This window comes from Crassostrea angulata, chromosome 1, assembly GCF_025612915.1.
Source record: "Crassostrea angulata isolate pt1a10 chromosome 1, ASM2561291v2, whole genome shotgun sequence".
NCBI lineage: Eukaryota > Metazoa > Mollusca > Bivalvia > Ostreida > Ostreidae > Magallana > Magallana angulata.
Window position 1 is genome coordinate 51049462 of NC_069111.1, and position 24521 is coordinate 51073982.

The window sequence follows — 24521 nt, forward strand, 5'->3', positions numbered from 1 at the left end:
CTGTCCTAGTGCCTTAAGATTTCCCCATACTATGGGACTTCAATACGACTGTGGTAAAACTTCAGCTCTCGTGTTAAGGTCGGACGCGACATATCTTCCATTTTTTTATTTGTTCCTATCTCCACAATGTGAAGATTTCCACTTAGTAATTTTATAATTATATTTTTATGTTATATGATTCTTTTTTGTTTAGATATAAATTTTTCAATTCAACATGTCTAGTATGGGTATTATTTATAAGCATTCAAATGCATTTTGCATGCTATTTTAAAGAAAATTCTAAATATTCTAGCTCCGAAAAGAGCCTGGTAATGTACCCTGAATTTTTGGGAATTAACAGGTTTAAATGTTAATAAATAAGAAAAAAATATAAAGGAAAATTATATAAAATTGAGGAACGTCTCGTGTATCCTTAAATCATCGTCCATTCCGCCAATTCAATGTATTGTTTTAACAAACCTCAGGCATACCTACTGGTTGGTGACAGTATTTTATCTTTAATGATAACTTTTGTTTGACAATGAAGGGGAAAACTCTGAAAACTGTCTTCAACAGCAGAAGAGTACATGTAAGTTTACCCAACAATTCCTTCATAGCATTTGTATTTCTGGCATATAAATACTCGCATATACTAACGCATGCTAATTGATGCTCTACTAAGCAACTGAAAGAAACATTACAATATCTTATTCATTATTGTAAATAGATTTGTTCCTATTTTCGGAAAAATTTGCTTTTATCATTGTCCTTGAATAGTTTTCGGGAACCTAATCTATAAAGACAATGCACGCAATGGTGACCTCTGTGAAAATAGCCATCAATCAACCAATTAAACATCTTCTTATATCGTATTGTACATAAAGTATATGCGTCAAATTTAACTATTTTGCAAAGATTATAATTTCAATACACAATCTATTAAGCTAATAGTTATTAGTGCATGTTGTAGAATAGCATCAATGCGACACTTTAAAACAAATGAGTATAAGATAGTAATTTCGTCAGAATTACTGCGTCGGTTCATGGACAATATATACAGTGTGTACCGTATATATAATGACCCACAGGACGCCACTATCATTATCAAACAGGCAACATGAGAGTTTCAATTGTCCTTGCTCTTGTTTTAGCTTTTGTCGGTAACGTATTTTCTGAGTTTGTTTATTATCATCGTTATTATTGGATCTTAGTTCTGAATGTAATCATTTTGAGAGCAAATTATGAATAAATGATTAATGTTGACATTTTAGTATGATGTATCAGTAAAGCTGTTTGAATTTTTTAAATAACAACTTCATTTGTTAAGTTAGGCGTTTGGAGGTATTTGAAGTTTTTTTCACGCATGACAAAACCTCTTTGCAAAGTACACGAGCTCGTTGCTCAGTGGGTAAAACTACTATTTGTGATGAATAAATTTAGGAAGTGAATTCAAATTCATCACAGCTTCAAGCCATCAGGGATATATCTACTCTGTGGCTTGTGTTTTATGAGGGTTGTTCACGTGATTTGGCTCTATTCATATAGCTCTAGCAGCTTCCGAGACGTGCACGAGTGCCGATGGATGCCAGGCCACACAATGTGACAGTGCGTCTGAAGTCGCCTGCGTGAACGGACAGTGTACCTGTGAGCTCAGGGATGGATGTGAGTAGATTTCAGCTTCGAAATGTAAATAACATGATGCATTATGTACTGTAGTATAAATAAACAAGACGGAAACGTCTTTCAACATCAACCCAAGTTCATTCTTTTCAGTTTGCCTCTGAATTACAAAATAACAAAGATAACGAAGATTTACAAATTTGTTAAGCAAAATCAAATATTGAACATAAATGACATTGTTTGATTCCGGTTATAACTTAAGAAGGAGAAATGAAAATTTACCTTAATGAATGCCGAAAAAGGGGAGAGGGGGAGAGCTTGGTCCGTAGACCAACAAGAGAGTCTCTCGACAGTCCTCTGACGGCTGTATTTATATACTTACAGACAATAGAATTTAAATAACAATAGACAGGGCATCAATAGTCTTAAACAAAATATAAACGGAGTATAAATTTCCGGAATCAAATATATACAAATACATATAGATATACCACAGTACTAATTCACAACGACAAAACTGACCAGAAAATTTGAACTTTGTGGAGTCACGTGACTTATTTCGTAGTTATTGGCTAGGGAACATTATATTTAACTTAGGTAGCAAGGGACAGTTTCGAATAAATATTTTTGTAAAATTGAGAGTTGCTGTACTTGAAGGCTTATGAGTGTTGCTAAAATTCATGAAATGATTTTTAATGATTATCATTAGTTAGAGGGATGTCTGTTGTTGAAATTGATACGCAATATGTAGGCCCCTTATGTTAGGTACATAAGAATCAGAAGTAAAATGCGAAACCTGCGGCTATGACTGTTGTGCTGACTTTATACAGTGAAATTGCAAGTTACAGACGGGAGGTAAAATAACACGAAAAGTAGGTGGATGGGACATTGTAAACTATACACCGGTAAGTTTCTGACATGTGATAATGCAACATGCACGCGGTACGGAAGGTCAACCCTCTGCAGGGAATTAGCTTGGGGAGGTCTAAAAAGCTGAAAAATCCACAGGGGCTTGGTTGTTGGATAGTGAATTTCCTAATTATTTGTTCCCCAAGAAAAAAATGATTAAAATTGGTAATCTTATGTGTATTTCTGTGTATTGCATTAAATAAATTCACTGAAATCCCCCGTTTCAGTCATGTTAAAAAAGTGTATTCAATGTACATTAAAAAAAGTAAAGGGACGACACTCGCCATCTTGGATTTATAGGGGGTCCTCGTTTCAAGCTATGTTTTAAACAAGTTCTTCCGTTTCTCCAGCGATTTCTGACGAGATCTAGGTTGGAAAATGTTAAAATGACTTATTCCTATCGTCTGACTACATCTGTACGCTGCATAATAAACACATCGTTCCAAAATGTACTAGATACTCGCCAAACTTATCGAAAGCAACGGAAGTTGATGCAAACTCTCCATGTAATCACTGAGGAGATCCGAAAGCATTGGATAAACCAAGAGGATAACTTTTCGCGAAAATTTTGCTCTCTCTAGATTTATCATACATTTTCGGAACATCTCAGTGATTATATGGAGAATTTACGTCACTCAAAAGTAAACTTCCGTTGCTTTCGATAAGTTTGGCAAGTATCTAGTACATTTCGGAACGATGTGTTTATTATGCAGCGTACAGATGTATTCAGACGATAGGAATAAGTCAGTTGAATATTTTCCAACCTAGATCTCGTCAAAAATCGTTGGAGAAATTGAAGAACTTGTTTAAAACATAGCTTGAAACGAGGACCCCCTATAAATCCAAGATGGCGAGTGTCGTCCCTTTACTTTTTTTATTGTACATTGAATACACTTTTTTAACATGACTGAAACGGGGGATTTCAGTGAATTTATTTATTGCAATACACAGAAATACACATAAGATTACCAATTTTAATCATTTTTTTCTTGGGGAACAAATAATTAGGAAATTCACTATCCAACAACCAAGCCCCTGTGGAAAAATCATGAAAAATTAGCAAAATATGAAAGGGTCAAAATCTCATAAAAACCAGTATGTAGAGAATTTTACAGGTTTTGACTAATAATTTTCTTCAGAAATTGGTGATTGGCCTTATAAAGAGTGAATTAAAGGTATTTGTGCTGAATGGGAACTGAGGAAATTCTAGTTACAGAGTTGAGAAGATATGCATCCCTTGGCTACAATGAATTGTATAAAAAAAAAAACTGTCCCCCGCCACCTTAGCAACAGAAGTTTGCAACCTATCGCTTCGTTGCTGTAAAAGCCATACGTGTAGAGTTAGGTTCCGTTATGAGTTGACTGTCATTCATCTTTGCATAATTATTTTGGTAAAGCCTTGATTGTTAGGAGTTTTATGGGACTTCATAAGTTTGTAGTGTTCATATATGCAAAGTATATATGGAAAATATTGGACTCACAAGATCTAGACTTCTTTTAAAGCCATACACGCTATAATTTGCGTCAATTTTGACTGACAGTGAAAACACGTGTGTTTATCTACTTTTATCAGTTATCTTTTTTATGTAAATTACAATTGTGAATTTCATCCTGTTAATTGCCTATTTTTGCTGCCAGGAAAGTAATCCTTTTCATGAATTATGATGAAGGAAGAGAGAAACCGACCTGATTGCGTATGTCTGCAGGAGATCAGGTGGCCGTTATTGTTTGCCTAATTACATAACGGTCTTGATTTTGAATATGCTTAACAGTTAACACGTGTATTATGGGTGTAAAATGTTTTTTTCATTTACGATACTCTTACTTTTGCATGTTGTAAAAGAATAACACTTCCATGAACTAAAAATAGCCTTTAGAGGAAATACATAGGCCGACGTCATTGTGAAAGGAAATATAATATACATTTATTTTCTTTTTTCTACTCATATATATGACAAAGAATCATATATGATATCAGTCTAATTTGACCCCTATAATTTGCAATTTGAAAAATATTTTTTTTTTTTTTAATATTTGATATTTTTGTTGCGTGATCGAATTGAGCATTTGTAATTAACAACATGAAGGTAACTTTTATAAGTAATCAAACACATGCATTTTCCCGTTATTCAAAATTGATGAAAATTATAGCGTGTATAGATTTAATGTTTTGGGCTACAAATCAGTAAGTTGGATGGATATACATGTAGTTATAATATCATATGATTCATATCATATCATTGTAACTATTTGTAAATTATGAGCTCTATCTGGACTCGTTTAGATCATATTTGACAGTCTCCATACTTCTTTCGGAAGATAGAGTTAGTACGCGTGCGCCTCTTAATTAATGCACGCACATTGAGCTTCATTAACTAACTTTAATATTTTCTGTTAATTTACAGATTGTGACTACCTGGAGGACTGTCTAACGGTGGAGAACTGGTTCTGTCCCCAAGAGTTTAGGCACTGTGTTGATAACCGCTGCCGTTGTCGCTTTGATGTATAAAAATCATTGTCAAAACTATTCCTGTGTTATTGTCTTTTTAGCTCACCTTAACTGAAAAAAAAACTCAAAGTTAGCTTTTCCGGCGTCTGTGTATGTTTGTCTATTAACTTTTTGCTTTATTTAAAGTCTTTTGACCAAATTTAACCAAACTTAGCTCAAAGCATTTTCGAGTAAATGACACTGAAATTTATTTAAATGAAGGACTGTCTCCCCTCCAAAAGGTACAAAGTAAAAACAAAATGAAAATAGTGTTGTATATATCCGAAAGAACCAAGTAACACAAATAATAGATGTGTCTAGGAAAAATCAAGCAAATAGCTTACTATATAGTATTATGTAAGGTTGAATCATAAAAGGGAGATATGATAAGAGTGTTTTAGATTTGTTGTAATATGAATTTCAGAGAGGATCTATATTTCGACCGGTAGGGGAGGGGGGGGGGTCTGATTTGCATCTAAATTGATGGGGAGGTATATAAGGAGACAACAGCTACATATATAGCATATACAATTTTAAAATTTGTCGTATTTTAATCTGCGATGTAAAGGAGGAAAAGTTGTTCAAACTTTAAATGAACATTATAATGTATAGAAAAAAATATGAGTTATAAATAAAAGTAGATTTACGGACCGAAGATTGTTATAATCAGTATTTAACGCCCAGCCACAAATTCACGGATCAACTCCACGGTTCTACTACAGAATATTTTCCACGGTTGACACCGGAAAATTTAATGATCGTTCGTACGGTAAACTACAGAATGGATTCAAATTGATACATACGAATAACTACGGATTTATACAGAGTTAAAACGGACATGTACATTCTAAAACGGTTTAGTAAGTTCTACTAAGAAAGTATTACGGTGGTTTCATCTATAATGGAAATTTGAACATGTTCAAAAATTGTCGCAGCCTTACAAGTATTACCGACAAGATAACCGACGGAAAAGCCACGGGTTCATACATAACGCCACGAATGATGCCGGGTCGTTTCCGTAGCTAATCCGGCATTACGGACGAACGCCCACAAATCGTGATGATGCTTTCATGTTCATGTTCATTGAGAATAAATTGTTCTCGGATTTGTATCCAATATATATAAATTTCAATTTATCATAAAAGACAAAGTGAAGTATATTTTCCAATTTAGATGAAGATAAGTTATTTCAGCGACTTTTTACCATTCGTAGAGAAAAAAAAATATTCACAATTTTAGCTTTAAATAATATCTAAGCTGAATACTTTCCATTCGTTTTATATTAAACTATTCTTCTTCAATAAGTTTTAAAACATTCTACATTAAAGGGACTTGGAAACGATTTTAAAACAAAATGTTCCTGTTCTTTTCCATTTTACCATTATAAAATGGTTTACTTGCTCATTTTGAATGATTGACCAAAATTTGAAAGTAGGAAGTCGAGTTATAAGAGAGATACAGAGGTAAGAAATCATTATTATGTAAACAAAGCTCGAGTCAACAAATAATGTAAAGTATGGAATTGCCATTTCTTTGACCAAATGACTCGTGGCAAACAAGGTAAACTGATTCAATGTGTTTATAGATAATATGATAAACTGAAAAAAGCATTATTTGATTGAGACTTATACCATTAAAACATACATGTGTATGTAAACCAAATAAAAAAGCACGAGCTTTGTTTACAAAACAAAGATTTTCAAACTCTGTGTCTTGCTCAATACCTCAATATTTCACTTTCAAATTTTAGCAAAGCATTAAAGGTACCCAAATTAACTATTTTAGACATTAAAACTGGATAAAATAAGATTTTAAATTTTGAGCTCAAATTGTGTCCAAGTCCCTTTAATGCAACTGGCTAAAAAACATTACTAGTATTCAATACAACCATTGCTTCCATATTTAATTGTAATCACAAAGAACGTAAGTTTCCATGCAAAGTTGTTTACCTTCAAATCTTACAAACACAGATGATAGACAGTGAACTCAAAATAAAAGACAGGTTCTGTATTTGTCATTCTTCCAGGCACAACACCAAAAGGAAGAGAGTGTTGGTCATTAATATGAATGCTGTGTGCACTTTGCTTGTACTATCAGACCAAATTATATTTTATCAGTCACGCTTTTTGTGATTATCTAGGCCTGATAGACTGAGCTGTTCGGAATATTTCTCGGCACAACTTGCAGGAATCGACACCAACTCTTCTCAATGAAGCTTTTTGTTCTGTACATTTGTAGTTTGATCGGTATGTATTCTTACTCAAAACATATATGGCAAGACATTTTTAAACTAACAAACTAACCTAAAAGTTTTAAATATTTTTTCTTTCTTGTACACATGTATATGTTTTTATTTTGTGTTTGTTGAATGTTTTTCAATTCATTACACATACCATATCATCAATATTTGTTTAAAAATACCAAATTAAGATAAAACTGTCCTTTGCATAGATTTTTAGATGCATAATACTATCAATTGCAATACATATGTGAATGAATATGAAAACCCAGTTTTCCGAGATAACAGGTGTCCTGTTTTTGTATTTCTTTAAGGCCTAGTTTGGTCAGAGACGTGCACGGAAGTCAGCAGCTGCGTCAGCACACAATGCGATGAGTTTTCACACGTTGTGTGCGCCAACGGGCAGTGCACGTGAGAGCTCAGAGAGGGCCGTAAGTGAGATTAGACGGATAGCACGTGCACAATGAATTGCAGAATGACGAGCCTACGTTATGAAAACAATATATTCTGTGCGAACGTTTTATTTATCAGTTCTGTAGTTTGCTAATGCAATACATGAAGATTATAAATGTACATATGCTATTTACATATTTAAGAGATTTCTGTCTTTATATGAGGGGAGTTGTTGCCATGGTAATAATACTGTTTACGTTCTACAGGATGTGACTCCAAGGCGGACTGTGACGCGATGACAGATTGGTTGTGTCCCCCACACCGCAGGCATTGCATTGACAATAGATGTCGCTGTCTTAATATCTGAATAAAATCATAGTATCCACTGTACAAATGAAGGAACTTTTTAACGAACACATCTCTTTGATATCGTTTATTCCCTTCGTGACGTCGTATGTTTACCGATAAATGAATTCCTTTATCCGAGTAATACAGTTGTGAAAATGCAGATAGTTTCAACGTTACTGTGGAATCATTTAAATTTGTGGGGGCCAATTTTCGTGGATTATGAGTTTTTTGCTCATTCGTGGGGATGTTATTTCGTGGATGTGTAGCCTACTGTTTCAATAACAAAGATAACTCTTTCTTAAATTGTTTTCGTTGAAGATTTAAATTCATGAGAGAGGGCTACCCACGAATTCCACGAAAATTGAGCCACCACGAATTTTAATGATTCCACAGTAGATTTCGAACAATATATTTATCATATTGGGAGTTGAATCTCTATTTTTAAGGTTCCTCGACACACAAAAATTTTATTTTATGGATCGATAGAGAATCTTTTTTGAAACATGATTCCACAAAACAGAGATCAATATCGGCTTTCAGTTATTTTATACGATTATTTTTGTATTTTTTCAGTGAAATAGGAAAAACTGTTTTGGAGACAAACAGAATATATTAGAGCTTAAAACTTGTTGTCAATTAATGTGTAATATAATTATAAATAAATTCATGTCAAAGATCGTTTGGTCAAGTGTTTAATTTTTTAATTAAAAAAATATTTCTGAAAATCAAAATTGTAATTCTTTAATATCTTTTTAATCTATGGATACAATTTTTAAAATAACATATAGTCACATAACCTATTTACTAAACAATGATATTTTACAAAGAAATTGAAATGAAAATGCGAAATTTTGGAAAAATTGCTATTTATCAAATTTGAACCGATCCCGATTGAAAAAAAAGTGATCCCGATCAGAATTATTTTAAAATTGAAATTTTACAAATAAACTGCAGTTTTTTCTAAGTAATTGATATAAATTATAAAGTTAGTAAATGACGAACCCCTTTTACAGCTAAACAACCTGAAATTTTTGCAAAATTCTGATTCATTCTAACTTTATGTGATTTTGTTCGGGATCAGTTTAATTACAATCGGGATCGGTTCGATTTTAAAATTTCCTATTTATACTTTAATTTCACTATTTGGTTTCAATTTCTTGTTGAAATATGATTGTACAGCAATTGTTAAATGCGAGTAACAGTTTATCTGCAGTTTTTATCCATAGATTTAAAAAATATCTACAATCCTTTTTTTTCATTTTCATAAATATTTTTTTTACAAAAATATTTCAAAGTTTATCTGGCCGTTTTTGATATGAATTTATAGATAATTGTATTGTGCATTAATTGATAACAAATTTTTAGCTCTAATATATCTTTTTCGCAGCTAAAACGATGTTTCCGGTTTCTATAACAAAATACAAAAAAATTCATATAAAATAATCAGAGGCCGATATAGGTGTCATTTTTGAATAATCATTTCTCAAAGAGAATTCTTCATCGATCCTTCAAATAATGCATTGGTGTGTCGAGCCACCTTAATGTTTATGAACCGGCCTTAAAAGATTGAGTTGCAGACATTTGCCACGATACAAAAACTGCTATCAGTTACGGTTGATGATTACTATTTCAATATTTTGAAATTCAATTTAAATACAGTTATTTAATTAATGAAAATTAAGTTTAAATACAATTAAAATGGCCAACATTTTGTTCACATGATAGATATATACATATGTATAGTTTCTGTTGCATACAATTAATGTGTTTAAATTAATTATTAATTAATTATTATTCTAATTAATTAAATTCAACAGCAAAGCATAAGATCATATTTATTATAATTTATTTCTTTAATCATGAACAAGAGAGGGCATTCTTTGCCTTGTCCTCAGAGTGAAGATGTTATTTCTTTGGTCGGTCGCAGATAAAAATCCATTTCACCTGAAAGAATACATGTTTAAAAATTAAATAGTGTATATAGGAATATAAAAGATGGTTTGGTGGTCACAAATTAACCATCAGATCTTTATTTAAGTTTCAGATATTACTTGTTTTGCTTTAAACAACATTTAGTAAAAGTGAAAAATCAATATATTTCAGCTTTGAAATTTGAATGCCTTGCTATATCTGTATACACGGCTTCCTTCTAAATGAGATTAGTATCGTTTTAAAATAGAAACAACAACCTATGCCTTTCATAGTTTTCAAAATATTTAACATACTCTAAACGTAGAATTTCTAAAATGTCGGGTTGATTTTTACTTGCATCAGTCTGCAAATAATGATACAATTACTCCTAGGCTAACTTATGCCGTGGAGTATGTCACTATTTAACTATCTTATGTTAGGCTAAGTCGTGGTGTATATAGCTCACTTATCTTATGTTTGGCTAAGTCGTGGTGTATGTCACTAACTAGTCTTATGATAGGCTAAGTCGTGGTGTATATCGCTCACTAATCTTTTGTTAGGTCAAATCGTGGCGTATGTCACTAACTAATCTTATGTGAGGCTACGTCGTGGAGTATGTCGCTCGCTAATCTTATGTTTGGCTAAGTCGTGGTGTATGTCACTAACTAGTCTTATGTTAGGCTAAGTTGTGGTGTATAATAACCAACTAATCTTATGTTAGGCTTTGTCGTGGAGTGTGTCACTAACTAATCTTATGTTAGCTAAGTCGTGGAGTATTTCACCAAGTAATCTCATGTTAACGTAAACACCTCACCTTTCAGATGGTAGACCAAAGGTTCCTCTTTCTATTGAGTGTTTAACCGATGATGGGGATGGATGAGGTGTTGGTTAGGGTGGTCAACAACAGCACGAGAGGGACTAAAAAGAAAAGCAAACTAATTACAGCGGGCGCTTACATACAGAAAAGTCAGTCTTGATAGTACATGTAAACAGAATTTGGTTCAATTTTTGGCGATTAGATGTAAACGGTTAAATTCTGCATTTCATTAATGATTCTATGAATTGAAGAGAAACGGTTAATTTTGAAATATCTTAGTAAATTGAAACTTGATGCGTTTTGATAGTATTAGAAACTCACAGTTAACAATGACTAGAATCTCTTTTTGCTTATATTAACTGTCAATTTACAATACTGCATGACTAAACCACTTACTGTAGTTTACGAATTTGCTGAATTCGGACACACGAGCCAGGTTGTTCAGTCGGTTTCTCTGGGCGATAGCAAGCAGCTGTTGGCTTCTGTACGCCTGCTGCTGGGCTCCGAACATTGGGGTCTGCATCCCGTACACGAAGCCTTCTACCTCCATGGCGCTCAGAGCAATAGCAATGACGCATGGGATAGCAAGAAAGAGGACAATTTTGTTCATTTTGGATGGTTGTGATTGGCGACTTTGGACTCGAAGTGAGGAGTTCTTCCGAGCACCTGCTTATAAAGCTCCCTCCGTTACGGGACTCGTGTCGGGATTACACAACTCTCGCGTGAATTACGTCCTCGTGTGATCAGGAAGCGGCACCTTTGCAGAATTTTTTAAATGCTGGACTGCTCAGGTTCAAACACACTCCTAAGGAGTATATGTAATACTATGTTTTTCTCGTAACTTTCGTCTGTCCGTCTGAAAATGGCCAAACTATTTCGGGAAAAGATTGTACATTTATTAATGAATCGTTAATTAGAACGGTAAGATTTGTGTACTATGTAGCTGACAGTTTATGAAATTATTTTCTGCAATTAAAGCGATTAATGTTAAAGGATTTTGTATAACTTGAGTTGGTTTTTAATGCTAGATTTTAAATTTGATCATAGGACAATGTTGTTAATGAATAGCTGGCTTTGTATTTTATGAATGTCATGAACAATCGTAGCATTTTGTCAAACATTGGACTTGCAGTGTTTTATAGTTGATATTTTAAAAATATGCATTTCTCTTTTTTAATCTTTTTTATTATAAGCAGAAGAATGGCATGACTGAAGTAGTATGTAGTGTATGATTTATTGTGATTCAGTGTACATGCATATTCATTTATCTCATGTTTAAGAGAAGGCAATAAATTTAATCATGAATTGCAATTATTAATTCTTATTATCAAAAATATGATCAACAAGTCCGCTATATTGTTGCCTAGGGCGCGTGTTCGATCCTGATTGTAACACGTGTTTTGTGACATAAGGCGCCAGTTGTAGTAATTTGTAGCTGCAGGTCCGTATCTCCCGGTCTGAAAAAATTCGGATGGACGACCTGGTAGCTACAGTGCCTCCCACAGTAAAAAACTGCAATTTATGGCGCACAAAAAATGCGCTAGTTTTGGACTGATTAACCTTATTTTCACACAAATTCTGTGAAAACATTTAGAACCATTAAATTCTTCAGACAATTTACTACTGATATTGTCACTTTACTTGCCTCAGACTTTCTCTGAAACATGCTAACCGACCTCGGAAAATAAAGTATATTAATTAATTCACGTCGAGATCGAGAGTCGCCATTTTTACATGTAAACAAAATGCACCACTTCACTTTACGGGGCTGGTGATGGTGTTTAAAAGAATATTAGAGGCAAGTAAAGTGACGATAACTGTAGTAAATTGTCTGAGGAAGTTTTTGGAATCAAATATTTGTACAGAATGTGTTCGGAATTGAGATTAATCAGTCCAAAACTAGCGCAATTTTTTGTGGGCCGTAAATTGCAGTTTTTTTTACTAAGGGAAGCACTGTAGCTCCCAGGTCGTCCATCCGAATTTTTTCAGACCGGGGGCTACAGACCTGCAGCTAAGTAATATGTTGATAACATGGAATGGAGATGAATACTTGCTTCTTTTTTGATGTGCACAAACTCCTCACACCTTGATATCATTCGATATCAATATGACCGTATTTTCATTCATCTATTTGTTCGGCTGAACTGATGTACCATATAAGACATACATAATCATGCAAAATAAGAACCAACCAAGTTTTTGCTTTCACCACTTTTTGCTTGATATCTCGATAACCATAATTACCTTTGTACTCAAACTAGGTTCATCCACTTATATAAAAAATGTCAAGATTATCTCTATAAACATTTCCCATCTCCGTTAGAAATCTTTTTCCTTTTCATTGAAGTTTTATGAGTGAAAAATGAAAAATGTTTTAAAGGGAGATATCCCGATTTTTTTTTTCCCTTTTATCGATTTCAACTGTATTTCTTTCACAAGTATGTGTATTTTGATTAATAATCAACAAAGAGTGATGGGACAGACTTTACTAGAGTAGTTTCCATATTACACAATGATTGTATTACATTTAGTATTTACTGTCAGTTCTTATGATCACCTTCTTTTGCTATTCTGTATAAGAACCATTTTAACAAGACCTCGGACTTTCGGTTGGATACAGCTATCTATTTATTGCCTCAGAACAAGTTAAAAATGACGCGGTTTCAAGCGAAATATACACAGATTGCGTAGTCTTAGCTCAAAAGCCAGACAAATCTTGTTGATTTCAAAGAGCCATGGCCGAGTGGCCAGCAATGAAAAAGACAGGCCTACGCATAGGCGTCGGAACCGGGGGGCTAGGGGGGGCTTAGCCCCCCCCCCCCCCACTTTTTTTGCAAATTTATACCTTACCATTAGAAACATAACATGATAGAGGGTTCAGCCCACCCCCCCCCCCCCCACTTTTTCTCACAGGAAAGATTATTGTTTCTAAATATACCTTGAGAGATTGAAAAGTTGGATTCAGAAGCATACTAGCCCCCCCCCCCCCCCCCCCCCCCCCCCCCACGGATTAGGATTTCCATGATTTTGGGAATTCCTTTTTCTCAATATTTCTGAGGATTAGTCTAGCCCCCCCACTTTCAATTTGCTTCCGACGCCAGTGCTACGTAACATTGTTGTTTGACACAACTACCCAAAGTTCAAGCTCGTGTGAAAAAGGTTCTAATACAAAGTTGATACGAAAACAAAATCACTGTCCTTTATTTCAATATGACTGTAATCCTCATATTCATACAATAAACTCACTTAATACATATAATATGTGTTTGTTTATTTTACACTTACTGTTTATTATGTGTTGAAGCGGTAAATCGAGAGAAAAATATTTTTAAAAGTAAAAAAAGGTAAAAATATTAAAAAAAAAAAAAAAAGCGAAGAAATGGGGAAACCGAGTGATTAGTAACTTAGCTGCACCTACATGTACTTCCGCAATCAATCACATCCCATTTATACTAAAAAAAAAATTATTGCCAACTTATGTGTTAATGTCGGAGTTCAGAACATTCAACCAGTTTTCGATTATTTTTAACAATTAATGTCCGCAATTATCGTGTAATTTATCTACTTCCTAAAATATTGTTCAGGTCTTAAAGCAAAAACCTGTATAAAACTTTATTTTCATAACATGTGAATTGAATTGAATAAAAGCATTTTTATACAGTCCTTAAATAAAAGTTTTATTAAATTACAACTAATATATAATTTTATTCTTTTTCGTATTTGCTGTAAATTCATGGAATACTAGACTTTGACCCGTTCGTGCACCGGTTGACATTGTATATGATGTCGGACATTTACGAAATAGATACATCGACACACCGTATTGTTCCCATTTACATAATAAGCATTAAGCCTACAATTATTATAATGCTTTTAATTTCATTACACTCTGCTTAGTTAGAATAATCAGAATATATATATGACAAATGTGCAATGAAAATTTACACGTATTTGTAATATCGTTTTTGAGTTTATCCATGCAAATGTGCAATTGTGGAAACAAAAACTAAAGAGCCTCCCGTGATTTAGCGTGAATGTAATGCGCATGCGAAAGTTTGTAAAATCCGAAAAATCCATCTGATTTCCGGTTTTTTAAAAGAAATTTTCGTTGATTATTAAATAGCGAAGCTTGATTGAGAAAAAATAAAAACAAATTGGTAATCTTCTAGTGCTAATAATGTTTAAAATGTATAAAACAAATGACAGTACTCTTCCGATTTCTCGGTATTAAAGCTAAAAAATTCGAGTCTATTATTTTAATATAGTAGTATAGATGTTCAACATATATTCTCGCGCAATTATGTGAAGGTAATAAATTTTTTTTCCGGGGGGGGGGGGTATTTTTTGGTAAATATTACGATAAAGCAAACGCAGAACAAAGCGAAAAAAAGAAAAACAAAACCCGCAAAGAACTATCTCGCAATGTACCAGTAATCGCCTTGGTTACCATTTGCGTTTGGCTGGGAATACGCATATTTAAATAACCAATCGGCGTGTAATGGTCAACTAATCCGATAGTTTACAACTAAACCTTACGTTTTAAGATTCCTCCGAGTATCATGCCACTTGACATTGAAATAAATTGTTTGCCAAGACTAAAACTGCTATGTGTCGTTTATAATGTACAAATGTACATCTAAATGCGTTAATCCTCAAATCTATGTTTTGATATTTTTTGTTGGTTTGTTTTTTACAAGAGGACCACGCATCCACTAGAAGGAGTTCGGGTCATGTGTTGGAGTCCCCAAGATAATCCAACATAAAGACTTTTAATAAATGGCTTCTGTTAGATTTATTGCCGTTAATCATAATGATTATTCCGTGCAAAAGATATAAATTTTAATCTTCAAAGAATTTAAAATGATTATGTATCATTTACTTTAACTTCATGATTAATGAATTTGCTTTCACAATCCACATTTTTATGAATTTGACAGCCAATGCAATGACAAATTTACAGTGTTTTTAAATCTCTTTTTCAAATAAATTGCATTGAGCGTCTATTTTTAAAAATAAAGATCATTGACAACACACATGAAAGGTGGTTTTAAATAATTCCCTATCTCTGGGTAATAAAAGCATGATCATAAATTATCAACCTTGTTTCGCCACTTTGTTATCTTAAAGCCTTTCAAAACTCTGAATATCTTGCTATTACTTCTTTATATTTTCCTTGTAATACACTGAGATTTCGTTACAATTGTCGTAGAAAAAAAATATACATTTATCTACGATTTATCGTATATGTTCACGGACTTTCGTTCTTCGTAATTACAATGATACGAGTATATGAGTACAAGGCAACTGCTTAATTGCTTCGTAGCCTCAAATTTAGTGCAGATTATCTATTAATTCTTCTCTTTTTCATTACAAACCCACACAACAATCTATTTCTTGACAAATAAAACAAGGACAGTAGTTTATGTTTTAGGTTATATTTTATTCGTTAACAGGCAAAAAAGAAACATCACGTGCCCACTGATCTGGTCTTCCTATCCCTGCAAAGAGAACAAAAATTCTTAAGTTCAAAAATTCAAGTCAGAACACACGATGGTGATGTAAGATGTCATTGTAAAAAATTTTTCAATAAAGCCGTTACTAATTATCGCAATCAGTGGTAGCTGAAAGAACACGCACCTGCTAGATAGTTATTTCCCTTGAACGTTACCAAGACGTACATCTAACCAATCATGGGGAGAGCGGTGTTGTTGGTGAGGGTGGTCAGGAGAAGAACCAGGGGAACTGGAATGGAGAACGGATACGTTAGAGGAAAGTAAAACGATAGACGATTTGATATTTCTCCGGAATAGAAAGCAGTTACATGTACGAACAAAAAATTGTTTTTAAGGTGAGTTCAGTTTGACTTACTGTAGTTGACGAAGTTGGCGAAGGTGGACTGTTTGGCCAAAGCGTTCAGCTGGTTTCTCTGTTGGCGAGCCTTGAGGAACTCCTGGAGGTACCTCTGCTGGTATTGCTGTCTGCTGACGCCGGCGGCTCCATAGCTACCGTAGCTCCCGTATCCTCCCAAGCCAGAGTACCCGACTCCGGAGGTCATCAACTGACCTTCCACAACAACGATGGCCACGGCGATAACGCAGGGCAAGATCATCAAGATGGCGGACTTGTTCATGGTGCTGGTTGAAGTGTTCTGGAAGCGAATCCCCGACTAGTGGAATACTCAAGAGATGAGAGGAGATTGTTGATGTGTTGGTCTACGCGGCCTTATATATCCAGTTTCTGGAGCTGTTACGACGAATGCGATTGCGTGTATTACGTCATTGTTTGCAATGGTAAGTGTCGTCTGCCCGAAGTAACGGATGTTAACTTCGGGTAATTATGAACAGGGAAGGAGATTTTTTTGTCGGGTGCAACATGCTTACATGATTATGCAATTGAAAACCCCCACAGGGCATGTTTCTGTAGTTGTATGTATGGCTAGCATACTTCCTTCTATTTTGAATTTGTTTGACTTGATTTTGTTTCAACGTAAATTTTTATATTTCACATATACAGTTGATTTCAAACCATGCACCACGTAAAAGCGCATATGTGGTTTTTTTTCTAAAGAATTTATTTGTTCCTTATTTTCTCTTGTAGTCTTCACAATATACGTGTATTGCTTTACAGGATTACTAGTATTCTTCTGGTATACATTTAGTTTTTGGAAAATTCTCATTGTTGTATACATGTATAATTTATGATGAACACCTTCTTTTATATGACTTGCATGCTTCAACTTAATCCTAATATTTGCTAAAATATTAGATTAAGATGAACTCTTGTACATATCTGATTCTTATGTGTAAAGAAAACTTTCAACAAAACTCGTTATATTATCGAAATAAATGAATTGTATATGGTACACATAATTCCATGTTGTCTGGAAAAGTAATTCCCCCTTCTTTGTTTGTATTTGCATTTATGGTATTGTTACATTTAGTACACTAAAATTACGAAGACAGAAATATTCATGTTGAGGGAATAGTTCTCTGTGTCCAATGCGAAAAAAAGAGTATGGATGATTAATATTGTATCGTATATAGGTACTTCACTACACCTCGACTTTTACCTTTTAAAACCCTACGTCAAAAAATGTTTTATTAATTTGTTCGTATCCATCTATTTGGTTGAACATCGTCTTAATTCAGTGGTTGAAGTGTCGGGTTTGTGAACCGCAGATCCTGAGTTCAAATCCGCAATAGGCTTTTGTTCATATTCTACAATTAATTTTTGAAAACAATTTTCTATCTAAAATTGCAAATTTTTTCGTCTGTTTGACTAATATACCTCTTATCCATCATGGTATCTATAATAATCAAGCAAATATTTGCTGATTTGAGAAACTATTTCAAAGTGTCGTAAACCCCTTAAAAGTTTTTTACTATTTTTTTTTCTATTTCACTAAATTTCCCATTCTCTATTAAATGAAATAAATATAATTATCTAATATAATCATTTACATGTTCATTTACATATTCTTAATCTACTTATGACGTATTGGTTAAACAGCGCCATATGGGTAGGACACAGATGATCACGTGATCTTGGTATCACCGGTCTCTCAGGGACCACACTTAAGCAATACATCCTACTGAAATGGACATTGATCATGCTGGGTAAAGTATAACTTGGATTGATTATAATTTTTGCTTATCAAAATTGGGTTTGTTTTGTTAAGTTTTTATTCTATTGATAATAAATATATTAACAATTTTTTGTTGTTTCTCATATCTTAATTATATCGTTCATAATTAATTTTGCTTCACTATTCTTATACATATATGTATATTCTAAACACTATGCTACGTTTTACTTTTAGGAGAATTGACCCTGCGTGCGCAGTGTTTATGCCCTCCATAAACATGATTTACTTTTATTTGCTTGGATGATATAAAAGATCAAAAAGATAACTCGATGGCGATAAAGCTATATCGCTGATAGCAGTCTGTTTTTGATCTCTCATGTTCATAGCTATGGATTATTATTAATTTAATAATGATTAATAAAAACAAATTAATAGTAATACTAGCTTTATAAAATTGCGTTTATTGTATAAAAAAAATATAGGTACTCTGCAAGATTATCCTAAAATTTATTGGTTTGCGAGTCAAAAAGTACTTTAAAAACATGTACATCCTTGAGAGTAATAAGCGTTTAAAATCAATAAATATTTTTACAAAATCTATAAGCTTGGGTACTTTTCACTTTATAAAATTAATTAAATATCAAATTTTAAAAGACAGATACTATGTCCATTTCATTCTCATGTCCGTTTATGGGGATGTTTGGGGGTGGGGGGGGGGGGTGTTTTGGGGAATTTAAAAAAAAAAAATGGGGGGGGGGGGTAAGTGAACGAATTTCTGGTTATAGGGTCAGATTCACTTTTTTATTTTACCGATTGTACCGATCGTATCTATGAAATTAAAAAATATATCATTATGTCCCCTCGCATCCTTTCGTATCGGTAATATCCTTTCGATTCACAGGGTGTTGGTTAATTTGTGAGTTTTTTAACAAGTATACACAAGAACACATGCACATAGAAATAAAGATGACCAAAATATAACATAAGTGTTTATTAAAATAAAATGACATAAAAGTAATATTTCTGCTAACCGCGCATCGCAACATCACCACCCCTGAAATTGAAATAAAATAGAATATAAAAATGCATCGTATTTATAGTAATACCGTATGTGTAAATGCATAGAATGTGGTTTGCTCTTGCAATACTGATATTTACAAGGTGGAGAGGGACATTTAAACATAAAATAATTTTTTTCTAAAGAACATCTGAAAATGAAATCACCGTATAATTTTTTGGAAAATATAGAAATATTTAGTAAAAATATGCTTTTGAAAATTCATATGAAGGTAAAATCTGAAAAACTTAAATCCGGTTCAGAACTAAAGGTGTAGGTATTACATCTGATGATTTCATCGTCTAGGCTAAGCTTTTTAGAAACATTATCGATGTGAAAATATATATTAGTCATGATTATTCTTTTTTATGCAAAAAGGTTAGATAATGGAGGGGTTCCAGTCCTTTTGAAGTAATTCAGATAATATCAGTCTTCAGTTATTTACAATAGGGCTTATATGGTCATGATGTCCAATACATTCAAAAAAAATATTATAAAGGGGAGGGGGTGATTGCGCATGATTTTTTATAGTTCAACGATAAAAAGGGGATCTTTGATATTCTTATTAAAAATGCTATATTAGATAGTCGTAGCAGAGGTTAAAAATTGATCTCTAAAAATCATTCATTCAACGATGTTCCCTTTTCATGTAATTATGTCAGTTTGAAGTATCTCATTTTGCGCATGTTCATGTCTATGAATTAATATTTTAGTTCTATTTGCTGGAAAGTTGAGACTGCTCTAAACTTATCGGAAAAGATTTGCCATTTCCACCAAATTTCTTGCATGTGTGAACAAAGATATTTACCATAATAACAAAAGTAAAACAGAAAACATGATTACCAAATGTTAAGAGAATCGTAGATTTTGAAACAGGGAGTTTATCCAATAAGTGGAAGAGCTGTAGAGTTGGAGAATGCCAGCAAAGCAAGAACGGCAGGTACTGAAATGTAGAAAAAAAAATATATAATGTGAACAAGAAGAAAATGATGAACATTTAAAACACGGCATCTAAACCAATTTTACCAATTGTTATGCTCAATCAACAATTTTTGTTAAAGATAACGGAAAAAACCATCGGTTCCTCTTGTCTTCTTCATACAAAGATGCACAAAATTGGTAAGTTAAAGAATACCGCGTGCAGACTGAAGCGTTTTTCAAACGTCAAGAACATAAATTCCCTACCAGCGGCGGTCCATTTTGTGAACGTTGATGCCCGGGCTAAATCATTGAGAGCGTTTCTAATGACAATGGTCCTTGAGGCTTTTTGCTGCCAATCCCTTAGAGCCATTCTGTATGCGATCAGATTCCTTTGATATTTGGCCCTCTCCTGGGAGTTACCCCCGTAAATGTTTCCTAGGGCTCCCATGGCACCGTATCCTCCCGCCCCTCCATATCCTCCCGCCCCTCCATATCCTCCATAGCCTCCAGCGGCAGGGTATCCCATCGTTCCATACTGAGCGCTCACTTCCACTGCCACATAAGCCAACAGGCAGACGCCGGCTAAGAAGAAAAACTGTTTATTCATCTTCAAAGCTCTATGTTCGAACGAATCTCCTGCTTTTGCTGTTTGAGGGAGATCTCAGAACATGGATGCCTTTGGTTTATATATGAATGGGGTTGTTGCGTAGCGGGTTTCCTCTGGGCCTGCAGCGTTTCGTGACGGGTTTTGTAACCTCAGTAGATGAACGCAGAGCTGCTTTCGTTTCTGGTGTAACAGTGTTTCCGCGCATCAATCTCCGCTGACAGTTTGCACAACGAGACGGTACCATGGCCATTTACTTGTGTACCCATTGTCCTTACGTTCAAAGCGCGAGGAAACATTGCTGTTACACATTAAGGAGATTTTACCCCTCACCACTGTTAAGAACTATTTGATTTCATATCTTAATTTTGATAGGGTTACATAGTTCCATTTAACTTTACATGGCTTAGAAAATGCATCAGTGTACACACATAGTCATAAAAATTATCAACTCAAATAGCGTACTCTTTGTTTTGAATGTTGTTAAAATTACATTGGAAAATATGAATAAAAAATAGAAAACATTATCAAAGAAGCATGTTTCTTTCTTTCTGATGTTTAATTATTTTTGGTGAATTTAGGGGGAAAAGTCTTAAGTTGGAACACAGCCTGAGTTCATCAGAGTGATTCACATAACACTCGTAATTTGGCAACCTGGCCTCGTCCAGGCGTACACAGATAGCTAGAGTGGGTACTGATTGACGACTGGGGACTTACTTACTGTTAGCTAACCCGGTCCCCGGAATATCGCTATCCATAAACCTCATCTATCTTTCGTGTCCGCATTATTCCATAATTACAAAGATGTTCTCCCGAAACGTTAATTTTCTAACGACAACGGAAATCACGTGATATCAAGGGGTATTTAAACTACTGTGCCAATAGTTCGTCAATCTCCAATTTGATAGCAACAACCCAAAGGGGGATTCGCCACCATGAATAAAGCAATTTTATTCATCGTCGGGACGTTGTTAGCCGTCGTCATTGTGGTTCATGTAAGCTTTTTCCTCCGTTTTGATTTATATCAATTTCTCGGAAGATGCAAGAAAGGATATTTACAACATTGTTGTTTTGAGTTTTTAATTTTTAAAGTTTTTTTGTGAAATTTTAGCATCTTTATTCTTCGATCAAGATATGATTCATTTGAATCTGTTACATATTTTAAGTATTATTGATCTAACAATATTCTTTTTATTTCCAATTGGGGTAAGGGTATGGATATTTTCAATAAATACATGTACTTAAGTTGTCAAAATGTAGAAAAAAATATTGGAGACCAACTATTCATAGAAAAAATTTGTCTAGGTATCCACTTTTTAGCTTTTTATGAATCAAGGAAAGTTTATAATTCGATATCTTAATCTATGAAAACTCTGTTTTGCAAAGTACATGCGGTAGGGACCACCTTGATTGTCCTCTCCAACTGCCAAATAGTTCATAAAAAGGCTAATTTGCATTTTGGTTTTGACAAAAGTGAATAGTAGGAAAGTTATTGTACAAGAATATTCAATTAAGCCGTTACTTAGATAGACCCAGTTGTCAATTGGCAGGTTTTGTAACACTAAAGACAGGGAAATTTGTCTTTATGTCCATGGGGGAACAATAATTGATAATGCGAGTTGTGGCTAGAAAGGTAAGTAAACTAATCCCTGAAATGTTGTCCCCTTACAGTGTCAGAAGGTGATGGTGATCCGGCCCCAGACCGGGTACCGACCCAACTACAACATGTACAACCAGATGGCTAACGCCCGCCAACCCTCCTTCTCCCAGCAAGACGGATACCTGTACGCTCTCAACATTAACCAGCAATACACAGATGCCAACGAGGCCCAGAACCTACTGAGGACTGTGCAGGCCATCCGACAGGCCACTTATGACTCCAGGCTGGGGTCAATTCTTAACCTCCGTAAGTATTCGTCGGGGGGGATGGGGATGGGGAATGGGGGATATAATCAGCTAGATTTTACTTAAAATGAATGTGTGTTTTAATTAAAGCGTTCTTAATTATTTACGGTTATTTGATTTAATGGTTCTTTTAGAAAAGTTTAGAAATCGGGTTTTTTAATCAGAAAATAAATGTTGTCAATATCATCGTAGAAAACATGTATGTATTGAAAGATTAATGCCCGTTTCCGTTTCTTTCAGTGTTGAGTACTTTTGTTGGTCTTTTGCTCACCAACTCCACCGGTGCTATTGCTGGTTAAAATGCATAAAACTACTTCCAAATCAGTTGTATTGTTCAGGTATGTATAATGTCCATTATAATCCATATTTATAATTAAGATAATTCATTTTAAAAAATAACTGGTTTAAAATTTCCAGTAATAAAACTTATACATAGTTTATTTGATTCAGGTACTTCAGGAATAAGAAAATAATGAAGATATATAAGTGTCTTATTGGCGCTAGTATTCTGTGTTCTATGCTCTCACACAGTCGATATTATTATATTTTGTTTTATTTTTTTTATTTCAGGGATGGGCGGCCATAATTATTGCGTGATGTTTACAATATGTGTTTCTTTCAATAAAATGACATACCCTTTTATTTTCTATTATTCTTGTACAATTTAATGGATTATGTTTTGTGATTGATGTCCAATAAATGATATCAGGACGAGTTGTCAAGTCTTAAGTTATCTCCCAACATAACATTAAACACAAATATGAGTATAATAATACTTGGTACGTTCTTAACAACAAAATGTTTGTTGTATATCATATACATGATTACATGTGTTTAAGCAATGGCTTATTATGAATACATGTATGTGCATCTCTACAAGATGAAACGCTGCTATATGCATTCTTCTTTAAAAATGTTAAGTTATTCAATATATCAGTTCTGTATCGGTTCAATTTTACGCAAAAACTAAATTATAGTGCTTCGTGATATACGTAATGATAAAAATTACAACTGGATTTTAATGGCAAGGAATATGTAAGAGACTCTCCAAAGCACCTTTTATGAAAAATTCCATTGGATAAATTATTCAATAAGACATACTTTCTTTTCTTTGGAGTTATACATTCAAATAGTATGTACATTGCGCATTCGTAACATATTTGTTGACTAAACAAGTAAATATATTCTGTTATTCGTAATGTAGATATGAAAATCTATCAACAGTTGTTTTCAAGTGTTAGAGGTTGTGACAAAACCTGCTCCTCCTATATTGTAGTTCAATGCATATATTGGTGTACTCGAGATGTTTCTGAACTCTGCATGAAAAAAAAATCTTGTTTAAGAGCGGGTATACCTTCTTTTATCAATAGTTCACGACCTTTTGATGCTTGTCATATATAGAGAGTAGGTCATGGTAATGATGCATAATCACATGACTAAGTAGCCTGAAAGACAAACTGACCAATGGGGAGAGAGATTCAGCATTGCTTGATATTACGTGACTAGTGTTTCCTCGTGACTATGTGACGTCAAGACTTATTATTTGTTATTATTAACAGTGTTAGTAAAAGAACGACCAAACTATGTACTATTGCTGTTGTTACTAGGTATAAGTACTTAGCTTTCTTCTTTAGAAAGGAAGTTGATTTTAAAAATTAAATAAGTACAAATTGTATTCAAAGTGTTAACATCAGTTTGAACAATGCACTCCAGTCATGCCTTTATTCACTTACCCATCTACTTTT

General features: G+C 33.9%; 4 protein-coding genes and 2 long non-coding RNA genes across 6 annotated transcripts; 3 read left to right on the forward strand and 3 right to left on the reverse strand.

The window, feature by feature from the left end:
• The first annotated feature begins 1013 nt into the window (after positions 1–1013).
• Positions 1014–5035, forward strand: LOC128157539 (serine protease inhibitor Cvsi-2-like). The gene is made up of 3 exons (XM_052820153.1): positions 1014–1139; positions 1525–1641; positions 4914–5035. Exons 1-3 carry the CDS (start codon positions 1097–1099, stop codon positions 5015–5017), a joined length of 264 nt encoding a protein of 87 aa, XP_052676113.1. The 5' UTR covers positions 1014–1096; the 3' UTR covers positions 5018–5035.
• Positions 5036–7087: 2052 nt separating this feature from the next.
• On the forward strand, positions 7088–8042 carry LOC128157542 (uncharacterized). The gene is made up of 3 exons (XR_008239831.1): positions 7088–7242; positions 7550–7666; positions 7895–8042. It is a non-coding gene; the product is annotated as an uncharacterized LOC128157542 (long non-coding RNA).
• A 1757-nt stretch (positions 8043–9799) lies between these two features.
• Positions 9800–12026, reverse strand: LOC128166229 (uncharacterized). Its single transcript, XR_008241140.1, has 3 exons — positions 11101–12026; positions 10702–10805; positions 9800–9920 (listed from the first exon to the last, which is right to left on the reverse strand). It is a non-coding gene; the product is annotated as an uncharacterized LOC128166229 (long non-coding RNA).
• A 4097-nt stretch (positions 12027–16123) lies between these two features.
• On the reverse strand, positions 16124–16915 carry LOC128169953 (uncharacterized). Its single transcript, XM_052835972.1, has 3 exons — positions 16573–16915; positions 16342–16446; positions 16124–16202 (listed from the first exon to the last, which is right to left on the reverse strand). Exons 1-2 carry the CDS (start codon positions 16832–16834, stop codon positions 16385–16387), a joined length of 324 nt encoding a protein of 107 aa, XP_052691932.1. The 5' UTR covers positions 16835–16915; the 3' UTR covers positions 16124–16202; positions 16342–16384.
• Positions 16916–19265: 2350 nt separating this feature from the next.
• Positions 19266–20933, reverse strand: LOC128190619 (uncharacterized). The gene is made up of 3 exons (XM_052862739.1): positions 20532–20933; positions 20190–20289; positions 19266–19343 (listed from the first exon to the last, which is right to left on the reverse strand). Exons 1-2 carry the CDS (start codon positions 20872–20874, stop codon positions 20228–20230), a joined length of 405 nt encoding a protein of 134 aa, XP_052718699.1. The 5' UTR covers positions 20875–20933; the 3' UTR covers positions 19266–19343; positions 20190–20227.
• Positions 20934–21706: 773 nt separating this feature from the next.
• LOC128156873 (uncharacterized) lies at positions 21707–23490 on the forward strand. The gene is made up of 4 exons (XM_052819198.1): positions 21707–21866; positions 22543–22777; positions 23017–23114; positions 23347–23490. The coding sequence occupies exons 1-3, from the start codon at positions 21807–21809 to the stop codon at positions 23073–23075; spliced, it is 354 nt and encodes a 117-aa protein (XP_052675158.1). The 5' UTR covers positions 21707–21806; the 3' UTR covers positions 23076–23114; positions 23347–23490.
• The last annotated feature ends 1031 nt before the right edge of the window (positions 23491–24521 follow it).